General features: G+C 36.9%; 1 protein-coding gene across 1 annotated transcript in view; it reads left to right on the forward strand.

Annotated features, from left to right (window-relative positions):
* The window catches only part of DKK2 (dickkopf WNT signaling pathway inhibitor 2), a 103,993-nt gene extending 89,506 nt beyond the window's left edge, over nt 1-14,487 (forward strand). The window contains exons 2-4 of the mRNA XM_047856203.1: nt 8,048-8,198; nt 9,380-9,535; nt 12,108-14,487. Of these exons, the coding sequence (XP_047712159.1) occupies nt 8,048-8,198; nt 9,380-9,535; nt 12,108-12,358 (558 nt within the window). The 3' untranslated portion in view covers nt 12,359-14,487. The remainder of the gene's footprint in view (nt 1-8,047; nt 8,199-9,379; nt 9,536-12,107) is intronic.
* The last annotated feature ends 228 nt before the right edge of the window (nt 14,488-14,715 follow it).

Below are 14,715 nucleotides of genomic sequence, written 5' to 3' on the forward strand. Positions count from 1 at the left end.
TATTTGAAGTTTGAATGTGATTTTTCACTGGACAGGGAAATTTGATGCCCTACCAGAAATAGGAAATAATGAGAACACACATCCATCTATTTATCATACTTGATACGGGGAGAAAAAGTAGTTGTTTTGTAAAGACCCACGGGATACGAGATCCAAAGAAAACTGCAAAGCTGTGTCTTGCCAACAAGACACAGGTGCACACCACATGAGGATATGAAACAGTCCAGCTACAACGGGTGTGTTGATAGCTCTGAGTCTACACTGTGTATCTCCCCAAGTGCACTGGTATGTTTGTTATGTGTTACTTTATTTTTTCATGTAGTCTCCGAAATTCTCAAGCCTACCCCGAAGCACAGTGGCTCAGCAGTAGGAGTAAAGGTGAACCTGCCTGGAAGTAGCTGTTGTCGGCGAATCTCTTACTTAGACTCATGGTGATGTCGGGGAACCAATTCCCTGCTTAGACCCCTGTCTATCAGAGATAATATTGAGTCCATATCTCATAGAGACCAGGCATTTTCTCCATGATATATATGCAAGAAGCATCCTTAATCTTTGTAACAAGTCTATAGAGAAATGTTTCCCTATCTTACTGTATCTATGATTACCAGGACAGAATTTATTAATGATACAGGCTCCTGGACCGTATCCAATTCACAAAATTAGAATCTCTATGAGGAGTCTGTGAACAATTTGTTTTTAAAGAAACCCTGTGAGATTTTAAAGATTTGGTAAGTAGGGAAATGCTGCTGAAGGTAGAAATGCTATCTGCCTTATCAAGGAGAGAACTGAGACTGTTCTCAGTTAAGTAATTTATAACAATCAATCGTGGGGGCATAATTCAAACTGTAGTAGGACCCCAAAATTCTTCCTACCATGTTACCTTTCTGAAGGTCATGAGGTCAGAAAAATGTGTGAGGCTACATGGAAAATTTTATATTGTAGGCCTTCAATCCTGGATTTGGAAGAAAACTTGAAATTGTGTAGTTTCTTCCTCTGTTTTGGTTAGAACAATTATACTCCACCAATCACAGAACTACAAAGGGCTTTATAATGATATAAGGAGTATAAAGGGCTCCAACCATTGCTGCAAAAGCACTCCTGAGATGCTGCTTTCTGAGCATGCAAGTGTTTTCGTCCTATCTGTTCCAAATGAGAGGAAAATGGGTCAAAAACAGGCAAAAGGAAAATCAGGTAGACTACAAGGTTTAGATTTCTCTAAGTGCTGAGACCTTATGGAAAGGGTTAGCTTTCCCCACCTGTCTCCTGATCAATAGTAGCAATGAACATGTTACAGTTGAACATGTGGTCTGTGTTCCAAGTAGAGAACTCCCTGCTATCTCCTCTGCTTAATGATATACAGAGAACAGGGTGGAGCAACCCAACTTAGAGAGGACTTTGCCTTGATTTCATAGAATTATTGTTTCTTAGGATTTAAGTGAGATTTTTCTGAACAGATTGGGGAAGTTAATGGACCACTGGCAGAAATCCATCATTCCTAATTTATAATCCAGGAGGCATTAGCAGAAGTCTCTCAGCTCTGCACTTCTATGTCAAAACCAAATATCTAACAATCCCAGCCTTAAAACGAATATGTGGAAGAGGTACCCAAAGGTTTTCCACAGTGTGCACAGCATGAATTGTTTTAAGGGAATTGAATTCCATATCCTTAACTTGCATGATTTTTTTTTTCCTTACAATTGTCTGGGAATGTGCCTGTGTTTCCTTTTGCCATTTTATGTGGAAAGAAAGGCAAAATCGTCATGCATTCCAAATCTTGATATACTGCATTAACCAGCAGTATAAAACCTTTTATGGATGACAGATGAAAGTAGAATTTGGAGTATTGGCTTAACAACGATGTTCTTAGTGGTTGATTAGGCATCCTAAACATATCTCTCCTTGTCTTGTCATTAATTCTTTAAAAGTGAAGCTTCGCCGTGGTTGGAAAATTATGGATACAGAACATCCAAAATAGTTGTGATGACTTGTATATTTCAAAATTTAACTGAATGTTTTCTAAAACTAACCATTACTGTGAATTTCATCTTATAAAATATTTAGCATTATATGTCACATTAATAAAGCTAGCTAAACTTGTGCTGAAAAATTTTACATGTTACGCATGTGAGAGGATACATAGTTTTCAAAATTGTTTTATGGATAGTGCAGGCAGAACATTTGTAGATCACAGAACTAGTTGTGTCTGGATTGTAGCTGGTGTTCAATAAATAAATGCTAAACAAACAACTATTGAATATTGAATGAATACCCAAACAGCTGCCTTAATGAACCTATGGCACACATTCAGAACATCATGAAATTTCTGAACTTTTCCCCTCCAATTTAATATAGCTCAATCCTCCTGGCCTTATGTTCAGGAATCCTCAAAGATACACCCTTATCCCCTAGAGGTAATTGTGGACAAAGGAAAAGATCCGATTGCACTGCCTTTGGCATGCACCATGCGAGTGCACATTAGCCAGCTTGAGTTCTATGTCCCTGCATCTCCCGAAGCTGCAATTTTAAGGTTTGATTTTGAAATTACCACCTTAAACGGTAGCAAAGCTTGTATATTCATTGAAACAGAGAGCTATCATATGGAATGTTAGGCAAGGGAAATTATCTTTTCTCTAAGAACTGAGTTGGGGGTGGGGAGCCAGTCCGATCTGGTTTCCCAAATGTTAATTGCCAACCTTCTGCTAAGTTCCCTTTGAGACCCCAGACCTTCTAGTCCCCAGCCCTTTGCTGCTACCTCCTTCTATGCACTCGCCCCAAATGTTTTTCATTCCCACAGCTGGGTCCTCCCCCTGCAGGCTTTCTTCTTCCCGCCCAGCTGATGATGTTTTTCTGGCTCCAGAAAACTTCCGATTGTTACAAACAGTGCTTGCGGGGACAAAGGATTGTCCCGATTAAAACAACAACAACAAAACTGGGACGGTCTTGCAAGAATCCGGATGGGTGGCCATCCCACATGAACACTATGTGATGTTTCTCCCTTCCTTTTTTTTCCTACCCATCATTAAACAGGAACAATGTCATTATTTTGAAAACTTGGGAGTTAAACTAAGGTTTCGGTTGTGGCCAAAGGTCTGTTCAATAGCCAGTGCTGCTGAGATACCTAGATATTTTTCTCATTTCATTATTCGTAGGGATTTGATGATGTCGTTGTTAAGCATTTGCATGTTTTGCATTATTCGTAGGGATTTGATGATGTCGTTGCATTTGCATTTGCATTATTCGTAGGGATTTGATGATGTCGTTGTTAAGCATTTGCATGTTTTAAGGGATGGACAACTGTTGAAAACTAAGAATAAATGCAACCCTAAATCTTCCTCTCAAATTAACAGGTATTTTTTCCTCGAAGCTCTGAGAATAATTGAAAGAAAAAAAAACCAGGCTCAATTAGTTCAAATTTCGTTTTATTTCATTCATTAGAATATTATTTAATTATCATTAATCACATGAAGGGCTTTTACTTGTAACTCTGATTACCTTGAATTTAAGTGGACATAAAACCGTTGTCAAGGAATGAAATGAGAAAATGTTGTTTACGGCATTGTCTGTGTTGTCCGCCAGTATTCCGTCTTTCCAACAGCTGCACCCGGACATGCTGTTGGTATTTGGAGGCTTCTAGAGAGAGAAGTGGCCAAGTTTATTTTTCTAATCTCTAAATTCGGCACACAGGTCAGCACTGAAAACCCCTTCTCTGTGTGTGCATTAAACCGTCACTGGTAAATGCTCTCAGTCATGACACCTTGTAGGGAGGCCTGAAAGCCAGGGTAGGCCCCGAATCCCCGAATTCTCTGCTATTGAGCACATAGGACTTATTTGCAGAAATCACTTAAGCTCTCTTTACTTCATTGCTAAAATTTTAAATAATGATTCCAAATTCGCACAGAGTAAATGGAAGTAAAAAAAAAAAAATCCTTCATACTAAAAAGAAATGCTCATTTTTGATGGACTTGATTTTCAAGCCGTGCCCAACATGTTCACTCTGTTTTAGTTCAGGTCCTGGCTGTAATAATAACTAGAAAACACTCTATTTTTAGCCTGGAAAGGGGGTTGGGCAAAACTTCTTTGCTTTTTGACCTGATCATGGACAGCTCTCAAACATTCTTAATTTATGGCCTATCACCTGCTATTATTAGGAATTTCAAACGAATCTATCTCCTCATTGTGACTGACACTAAGTCAGGAATGATTTTTCATGGAGGCAAGTATTCCTGGATGATCATGCAACCAAATTTCACTGATCCTCAGACCATTCGCTTGACAAGTAAATGAAGAGCCATACAAACTCACTATTAATCATTTCCATAGAGGTAAAAAAAATCAGTCTTCTTGTTAATTTATAAAAATAAGTAACAGGCAGGCATATTATTGTTTTTGTTAAATGGAAACTTAGACTAAGATACTCAAATTCATTTTTTGTTTGTCATAAAACCATCAACAAACGGAAACAGGAACAGCCTTCTGAGTCCAAAGTAAATGGAAAATAAAGATTTTTTTTTTTCTATGGAAAAGTATCTGAATGGCACTTTCACTAATGTATGTAATTCCATTTAGTGGTCTATTAATTGCCACAGTCCTCACTTCTTCAGGATCCTCTGTAGCTACTTTATCCGTGCGCCTCTCTCCCTTTGTCCCTTTTTTTCCTCCCTCATTCTACCTCCCTTCCTCTCTTGCCTACAAGGATACCATTTCCAGATATGTTAAAGGGGGATATGTGGAGAAAAAACAATAGCAAGCTGCAGAGCCCTCTTACTTGAGATGAAAATAGTCTTGTTTCAAACTCTTTACTGAAAAATCATGTATGAGGCTGAAAATACAAGAATTGCTATTAATGGTTCAGATCCATATTTTCTCATGTTCTATGTTTTATTGCTAATGGTTATGCCAAAGGAAACCATATGGCTGAAGAGATCTGGGCTGGGTGACATTGATATCAGAAGGTAAGGCATGCCCCCATATTATTTGCTTTCCCAAAAGCCTGCTTCAGTCAATGTGTCTTATCATTTTTTTAATTTCATTTATATTTGAAGGCTGTTTATTGGAGCAAGCAGTTTTATAAGCATACTAGAAGCTGTATAACTTTGAATTTCAATTACTAAAATTTTATTTTAATTGTCAAAGAATTGCTCTTAATGTTATGTTCTGGGATTCCATTTCAAGTGCAACATCACGTTAATGATAATCTTTTATCACAAAAAATTCCGCATAGTTTTCTGCCTGTGTCATTTCTATTTAAAGCCAATTTATATATAATATATATATATAGGTGTAATATACATGCATAATAAAACTACACATCCTCCAGTATATTTTACCTCTTAGAACAACTGAGTTTCCCTCTGAAAAACTTGTGAGAATTTTATTGTGACCCCATTCAAATAAAGGACTACTGTACATCTAACTTTTTGCAATATCATCTGCATCAAATATTTTCCATTTCAAATATTTTCCATTTCCCACCATCTGAGAATGGGAAGTTAATGATGTGCCTTCCACAATTTTCTGCATAAATGAACTGCTACTTTTAGCAAAGAACTTGTTTTTTACCATATAGACTTTTTTTTTAGTAATTGAATCAAATATTATTCTATATTCAGAATCCCTTGAAGATTTGTTGCTTGTGTTGTAAATTTCACGTGATGTTTTAGGTGGCACATGTTTATTTCCATTGAAAGAACATGTCCTATTTTTGAGGAAGGGAAAAAAAAACTTGTAAGACATCAAATGTTTCTTGCAAAACAATTTGATGAAATAAATGTAAATGAATCAGAAACATGTGAATTGTATTTCAATCAAAATTAATGGGTTTAAATATGAAGGGAGTAAAGTGCTTCGGGGAGAGAGTGTGGCAAGGCGGGAAGTGACATTTGTTTTGTTTTCATCAGTCTTGGATTTTTGAAAAATGGCCTAATACTCTGAATTTACCCTAATTCATATTCTCTCTTAAGCCTGATGAGGGAGATCCAGAATGGGACAACAATATGCAAATTCACTTTATAGCTTTATCTGGCTCCAATTATAATGTAGGCATCAAGCATGGCCACTGTTCAATCCTTCAAAAGCAGTTTCAACTTGAAATTCATGATTTTTCTATTTTCTCTTGAGGGTAAACGGTAAATTGTAATAATGCTGAAGTTATAATTTTTCCCATAGAACATGTAGTTTTCAGACTCTCATGTCAGCTTCACATTTATTTCCTCTGCCAAAATGAAGAGAATCAGATCTAAACAGAAAATACGTGGGGACTGACTGTAGCCACACTTAGCAGGAAAAGAGCAGGGGGAGAAAGAGAGTATAAGAGAGGGAGAAAGAAAGACAAGGGAAAAGAAATAGACCATTCACAGGGACATGGGTCATCAAACCTCATTTCATAAGCAAAGCACTCAAATCACACTACTTATTTGAGAGTCATAAAAATTTTACCCATGGTTTTACATTTGTTCCATTTATGTGTGCTTAAAAACAACTACATGGCTTCTTTTTTACTTTTCATATTTTTCAACAACAAAAAAAAATAACCATGCCTGACTCTGAAAACAGAAAAGAACTACAAAAAAGAAAAGAAAAACAACTTACAAATAAGTCTCCCTGTCAACATGCTTCAAAATATGAGGGAGTTTGATGTGTGGTGTGACAATGCTGTTTCTCAACTCAGTCTCTGCAAACAGAGACATTTTAAGTGTTCCAAAAACTTCCAAGAGGCCAGGAATACATAACTGGAGATTATATTTTTACTTTGGGAGATAATGTGGGGCACTGCTTAAGTACCTCCCTTGGTGAGAAATGTAGGAACAGAGTCCTTTCTGCACTGAAGGTGTAGCAGCCCATAGGGTTATTTTTGTATGTAAAGAGCCTGCCTTTTTGTTTCCTGAGAACATGCTGCGATTGGAGTTGAGCATTTATTTCTCTGACCATTTGGAACTCCCCTGCTGTTCATCACCACATTTGGAATGAAGACCCTGCTCCTTGATTTCCTTGTGCCAAGCAGCTCATAACCTCAAACAGTTCTGGAAGTGGTTCTCTGCCATGGTCCTCACAGGCAGGAATTGTAGGGAGTCCCTCTTAATATATGTGTTCTATAACTGGGCAGAAGATATGTTTTAGCTTCTAGCACAACCCTTTTTTTTTTTTAACCTCCCCCTCATCCAATTTCGTGGATAAAAAACAGCATAGCTAGGCTGACTGTTTTATTTATGCCTTAAATCAGTGGCAGTATAACAATTACAACTGGGGTGCCTGGGTGGCTCAGTCGGTTGAGCATCTGACTTCCGCTCAGGTCGTGATCTCACCCTTTTTTTTTTAATTTTTTTTTATTTTATTTAAAAAAAATTTTTTTTTCAACGTTTATTTATTTTTGGGACAGAGAGAGACAGAGCATGAATGGGGGAGGGTCAGAAAGAGGGAGACACAGAATCGGAAACAGGCTCCAGGCTCTGAGCCATCAGCCCAGAGCCTGACGCGGGGCTTGAACTCACAGACCGCGAGATCATGACCTGGCTGAAGTCGGACGCTTAACCGACTGCGCCACCCAGGCGCCCCATGATCTCACCCTTTTTAAGTTCCAGCCCAGAGTCAGTCTCTGTGCTGACAGCTCAGAGCCTGGATCCTGCTTCAGATTCTGTGTCTCCCTCTCTTTGCCCATTCCCCGCTCACGCTCTGTCTATCTTTCTAAAACACAAATAAATGTTTTTAAAAATTTAACAATTACAACTATTTCTGAGCTCTCAAAGTTACCCTTAAAAGCTCCATTGATCAACACAAAATCTAAATTCCAGTTCCAAAGTTGTGTCAACAAAAGTATATGAATAGCATCAACATTATCTTTGTTACAATCAACAATCAGTATTTATAAGGTTCTCAAAAAAGTGTCACTATGTAGGATCTATGCTCAGAACATTACTACAATGGCATGTTTCCTTTGACGAGAAACGTATTGTGATTTACTTCCCATTATGATTTGTTGCAGTAAGTTTTTTTAAGTGTTACAAGATCTAATCTACTTTGCATTTGGTGTTGTTGTTCTACTTTATGACAGGCCTACCCTTGTAGCAGTGATAAGGAATGTGAAATTGGGAGATACTGCCATAGTCCCCACCAAGGATCATCGGCCTGCATGGTGTGTCGAAGAAAAAAGAAGCGCTGCCACAGAGATGGCATGTGTTGTCCTGGTACCCGCTGTAATAATGGTAAGATCTAGTTCAATGTTGATAGGCCTCTTTCTTTTTATGTGAGAGCTGCTTAGCAAATTAGACCAAATTCTCCTTAGCCAGCCCCTGAAATGTAAGGAGTCTTTCAAAACTGGCAGGGATTGGATCATGGTTTAGATATGTGTACAATTACTTGGATTACCTTCCAAATCCTAGGTTTCCTGGACTCTGATCACTTTGTATATCGTACAATTTATGGTGATCTAGGATTTGCCATGTTGAACTGTTGTATATAAATAGCTAGATATTCTATTCCACTAAACACGAGTGAATACATGCAAAAGACCAAAGAACCTGCTGTGATTTAGCAACACAGTGGTGAGTCCCTCTTCCACTTGCATATTCATGTCATACCTTAATTCTTCTATTCAAGGTGTCTTCTTTTAAAGGCTCCACCCTGCACCACACTTATAGGGAGGGAGTGATTTGTTCCTCCAAAAGGAAACACAGGAGTCTATTCCATAGCCTTTCCATAAACATGACTTCCCCCAATCTCCATGAATTTATAGGCAGACAATTCAGCATTAATGATGAAATAAAGAATCACAGACAATACATGATAAAATCATTAAATAATTATAGCCAGTGATCATAAACATAAACTTAATCATGTGAAACAATATGATCATACTCCTTTTCCTATACTTGCTCCTGACCTCTGGACAGAGTCCTATTGGAAGTACTGTGGTCAGGTGAAGGGAAGAAAGGCCTCATACCATTCAGGGTGTTTACAATGTAAACTAGGATTATATTGTTGATTGAACAAAGGAAACTGGATACTGAAGGTGTATGTCTGGTCAGACATTTTTAAAGTACTAATAGCTAATATTAATTTAATATTTGCTAAGTCACTATTGTAAGCACGTCACACATATTCACAATAACTTAATGCAATGTTTTAATTCCTATTTTTTTCCCACAGTCACTTGGTCTTGAGAGAGACAAGATTCAAATGAAGGGAGCCTAGCTCAAACCAAAAGATTTAATATTATTTCATATTAAATAATACAATTTAATCTTTATGTAAATAAATGAATGGTTCAATAGAGGAGAGAGAGAGAGACAGAATATAGCTTCATACCTCATATCAGCATCATACTTAGATAGGAGCCATACTTTATAGAATTGTAGAAGTCTAACTGCTTACCTACCATCTCCAGGCATCTGCATCCCTGTCACTGAGAGCATCTTAACCCCTCACATCCCAGCTCTGGATGGCACTCGACACAGAGATCGAAGCCATGGTCATTACTCAAACCACGACTTGGGATGGCAGAATCTAGGAAGACCACACACTAAGATGTCACATATAAAAGGTAGGCTATCTATAGTTGTACATTTACTTTTTCTTGTTTTTAAAAGAAGTAAAATTAAAACATAGGTAATTCATTGCTTTGATTTTAGAAAAAATACAAGGAAGATACTTTATTGGCAAAATTTTAACTGAATTCTTAATTTATTCTTACTTATGAGGATCCTGCAGGTTTCTAAGAGATCTTAAATTGTTACAAAATGCATAGTAAAATAACTACAGCACCCTGATCAATCATGCCATTTTCTAAACAGTCCTGCCTTTAAATGTTTGCTGTCATATGATTAAATCCCTAGTCTTTTATATCTTTTTCTCACCTTTACAGAAATTTTATTTCAATACACAACCACATATTATACTATTCATAAACCAACTTACCAAAAATAATTGGTTTCTAGTGGAATTATGTATGGTCATAAAATTCCCCTTACTTGTATCAAAATATTTGGGAAGCCTAATCACTAACAGTAAAATTTGAAAGCATGAAATTATTAAACTTAAATACTAATAGTAAAAATTTAAAGGCATGAAACATGTCTATTTTTAAAGGACGCATTTAACAAGTGTGGAGCATTACTCTGTTAAGACCTTCTTTGAATAAAAGGGTTTGTAATAATGCATATTCCCATTTTGAGAATTTTATATAATAAATATTGGTATATTGAAGGCTGTCAGAAGTCCAGCAATGAGGAAAACTGATTAAATTTGTAAACACCCCTATTTCCCCATATTTCTTGACTACAAAACCATTTCCCCACATTTGCATGCCCAGAGGAGCTAGTATTCTATAAAGTATCTGACCTATTAGACCTGGAATATTATTGTTGACATGGATAGTGATAAGGAGATGAACAACTCCTCTTCAATTATCCTCTATCTAAAATACTCTGAAGACCTACGTCCTTTACCCAATCTCCTATTTCTATTCCACCAAATTCACATACATCTGTTATTACATGAATATCCTTCGTTATTCCAACAGATATCTATGTCACAGTACAGTTTCAAATTTACTAATATTTTTATATAGTTTTATGTGTAATTTTCTTCTTTTTTAAAGTTTATTTTGAGAGAGAGAGAGAGAGAGAGAGAGAATGCATGCACGTGTGCCCATAAATGGAGGAAGGGCAGAGAGAGAGAGAGAGAGAGAGAGAGAATCCCAAGCAGGCTCTGCACTGTCAGCGCAGAGCCCCATGCAGGGCTCAGCCCCAAAAACCATGAGATCATGACCTGAGCAGAAATCATGAGTCAGACACTTAACTGACTGAGAAACCCAAGCACCCCTTATGTGTAATTTTCTGGTGGCAACTAGGAAGAACTCTTATGACAATGGCTAGTGAGTTGTGTCCATATCACAGAGGGGGATTGGTTATATCTGGGCTGACAGATAATCCTTTAGACCAGGATTGGCACATCATGGCCTGTGAGCCAAATCTGTCCTGCTGCCTTTTGTTGTAAATAATGTTTTATTGGAACACAGCCTTGCCTATTCATTTAGGCATTACTTATATTTGCTTTTCTGATATGTAGCAGAATTGAGGAGTGACAGATCACATAGCCTAAAAAAGCCTAAAATATTTACAATCTGGCAAAATTACAGAGAAGTTTATTGGCAACCCAACTGTGATATGTGTGTTTGCTCTTTGCTGACTTAGTCATTTTTCTGAGTTAAATATCCAGATTTGTTCTTCCATATGTTTTTAATGAAGCGTTCTTGGTTGACTTTGGGGCTGTCTGCCCTTTCACTACTCCACTCTGTATCACAGCTCTTTATAGACTGCATGTTCTAGGCTCCCTGTCAGGTGGCTTCTGGCCATGTGAGTTTGGCTGTGGGAGAGAAGCAGGGAAAGAAAAAAGCCAACATGCTAAGCCTGCTTCAGGTGATGCTTCTGGCAGAACTGTATTTCCCTGGGGCTTCAGTGCCTGCGAGGTGGGCCTGTTGGGATTCTAGTCATAGCTAGTGATTGCAGATTCCAGATTCTGACATGACCTTCTCCTTCGGACCCTCCAGCCTATATGTGGAAGTGGTTTCCTGCTCTGTTGCTTTACCATCCTCTGATGCTTCTTAGCCTTGCCACTCACTACCTGTATGTCTGGTTCTCTGCGTTAAACACCTTATATTTTAAGTTTCTGTTTGCTGGCTAGACATCGATACATGGTTGTAGGAGTTCCTGAGAATTTCAGCTTTCTCCTTGAATCAGTTTATTTATATTTCCAGGAAGGTATCAAATTAATTACTTTGAAAGCACTTTTTTTTTATTTACTTATTTTTCACTTGCCTAGTTAAAAAAAAAACCAACAGACATGATCAGGGAAATATCTAAAAGCAGACCATGCCAAAGTAAAGTCCTAGCTATTCATGGAACTTGATATGCAGACAGCAAATAATCAAAATGAATGATAATGGATTGACATGATTAGAGAGACACCCGATTGATATGAATCCAAGACTTTCCATAGTAATGATAACTTCATGGAAGGAAGTACAAGCACAAATATCTTATGTGCTTCTGAGTGACAAGTAGAACTCTTTTCTCAAGTGTGATGATAATATCTTTTGGTCATCATCTCTGTAGGGCATGAAGGAGACCCCTGCCTACGATCGTCAGACTGCATTGAAGGGTTTTGCTGTGCTCGTCACTTCTGGACCAAAATATGCAAACCAGTGCTCCATCAGGGGGAAGTGTGTACCAAACAGCGCAAGAAGGGTTCTCATGGGCTGGAAATTTTCCAGCGGTGTGACTGCGCAAAGGGCCTGTCATGCAAAGTATGGAAAGATGCCACCTACTCCTCCAAAGCCAGACTCCACGTGTGTCAGAAAATATGATCACCTCTGAGGAGAATCAATGCTAGCAGACTGTGAATCTGTGTATTTAATGCATTACGGCATGGTGGAAAATAGGATTTGGATCTCAGAAGAATGGCTACAAAATAAGGAATGTGATTAAGAATATAGAGCTCACAGAGAGAGAGAAAAAGGAAAAGAGGATAAGCAGATTAGAAAGGGTGACAAATGTAGTACAACCAATGTGTTTCCATTATGCAACTTGTTTATGTAAATAATGTACACATTTGTGAAGATGCTATTACTGAAAAAAGCACACAGTGAAAATTATGGATACCATGTGACTTTCCCAGAGTTTAGGTTGTGCTGGAGGATTAGTTTCCTTCAGATTGGTGATTGCCTATAGAAATAACCTAAAAGCCATATTTCTAGTTCAAAGTTATACTTTAACAAAATAGTCCCTGTATACCTTGGCATACAATAGGCTCTTATGTAAAAAGAGTTGTTAAATAGGAAATGAAGTCCTGGAACATAGTTAATTTGCAATGCAGAATCACCTTTTAGTTTGGAACACTACTTCTACTGCTCAGTGAAAGGCCTTGGTAGATAAGAAAAAAAAGTCAGTATTTTCCAAATAATTTCAAAATAATTGCAAGCCCTTTATGAAGGTCTTTAGGAAAAACCAAACTTGTTTTTCTTCAAACTGTTTATTTACGTTTTTCAAATATTTAGTTGCATCAGTAATTAATAAGAACCAGTAGAAGACAAAAAGAGTGCATTCACATTCTAAAAGAATGACATTGTATCTTTCTTGATTGTATGTAATTCCTACCCTGAATATATTTCATTTTCCAAACTATGCTGATTAATTGTGAATAGTACCAAGCAGAATTTCATAGTTTGCAAAAATTTTCAAGGTGTCCAAAATACAGAATCAATGCTAATTGTTATTTTTTGAAGCTTTGGCATTCCCTATGTTTGATAGAATTAGATTGATAAATACATTTATTCTTTACACATGCTGCAGTATAGTTGGCTAAAGCTGATAATAGAAACTTGACCTATATTTGCCCTGGACAGAAGTACACAAAGGAAATGGAAAAAAAATGGCAAATACTGAGGTTTTGGCAACATGTTGATCATACATCTGAAGCACAAAACTGACTATTCATATTTGAAGCCCAAAGCCACACAACCTAAATGGAAGTTTTCCATGGGGTTTGCTATCACAATATTTACTATGCAGATGAATTCTGTGTAGGTTGCTAATTGACCTCAGAGTATTTATTTTATATTTTTGAGGTCCTAAAATAATAGGAGGTCTCATGAAATGGATTCCCAATGCAGATTAGTATAGTGAGGTTCCATTGCCCTTGATAAGCTTCTAACTTGCCAATGGCACCATCTGAAATTTCTGTACCAGTTTCTGTCTGCAATAGCTGTTTTTTGCCAAAGATAGTGTTTCCGTTTTCTGCAACCATTGAAATTAAAAATATAAATGGAATAACTTGTAAAATCTACATATTGCTAACCTATAGGAACCACAGTCTCGAAATTCTTTGAAACCATTTTATCACTTTTTTACTTTCCTCAGTTCTAAATATTATGTCTAGAGCATAAAGCAAAAATGTTATCTTATAGTTGTTACTTTTGACCTTTTCTTTTATAGACTGAAAGTCACTCCTTAATTTTCTTTTACTTCAACCCCTTCTGCAGTCTCAAATTCAAGTTTTCTCAGTAGAAATTGAATCTGAGTCTGCATATCTATTAAAAATTTCAGCTTCCCATACACACTTACTAGGGTGATTAAGATTTACATTTTCCCCACATGTCTGCTAAAACAAAAATTATAAGCTGATCTATCCAAGAACCAATGTCTGTACAAACAGGTTTCTATAAGCTTGGCAACGTGAAAAATGGAACATTTCAGTCAAGCATTTCCTATATAGCAATTACATCTACAATCTGGTTTTTGCATTATTTCCCTTATGTACATCCCAAAATTATTATTTGAAGTAATTTATTTACAGGAAATGTTAATGAGATGTATTTTCTTATAGAGATATTTCTTACAGAAAGCTTTGTAGCAGAATATATTTGCAGCTATTGACTTTGTAATTTAGGGAAAATGTATAATAAGATAAAATATATTAAATTTTTTCCTTCGAAAATGGAATTCAAATTTCTTTGTGCTTTGCTTATGATAAAAACTTTCATAGAATCAGATTCTCAGAGTTCAAATGGGCTTACTTGATCTGATTTTACAGTTGGGTTAGGAATCCTTTGGATGACATCACCATGAGATGATCCAAGGCAGTTTACTATTACTAAAGGCAGCTTATTCATGGCAAGACAGATGCAATTGTTAGAAAGTTATTTTTTCATCAAACTAAAATATG

The sequence above is a fragment of the Prionailurus viverrinus genome, chromosome B1 (assembly GCF_022837055.1).
Source record: "Prionailurus viverrinus isolate Anna chromosome B1, UM_Priviv_1.0, whole genome shotgun sequence".
Taxonomy (NCBI): Eukaryota; Metazoa; Chordata; class Mammalia; order Carnivora; family Felidae; genus Prionailurus; species Prionailurus viverrinus.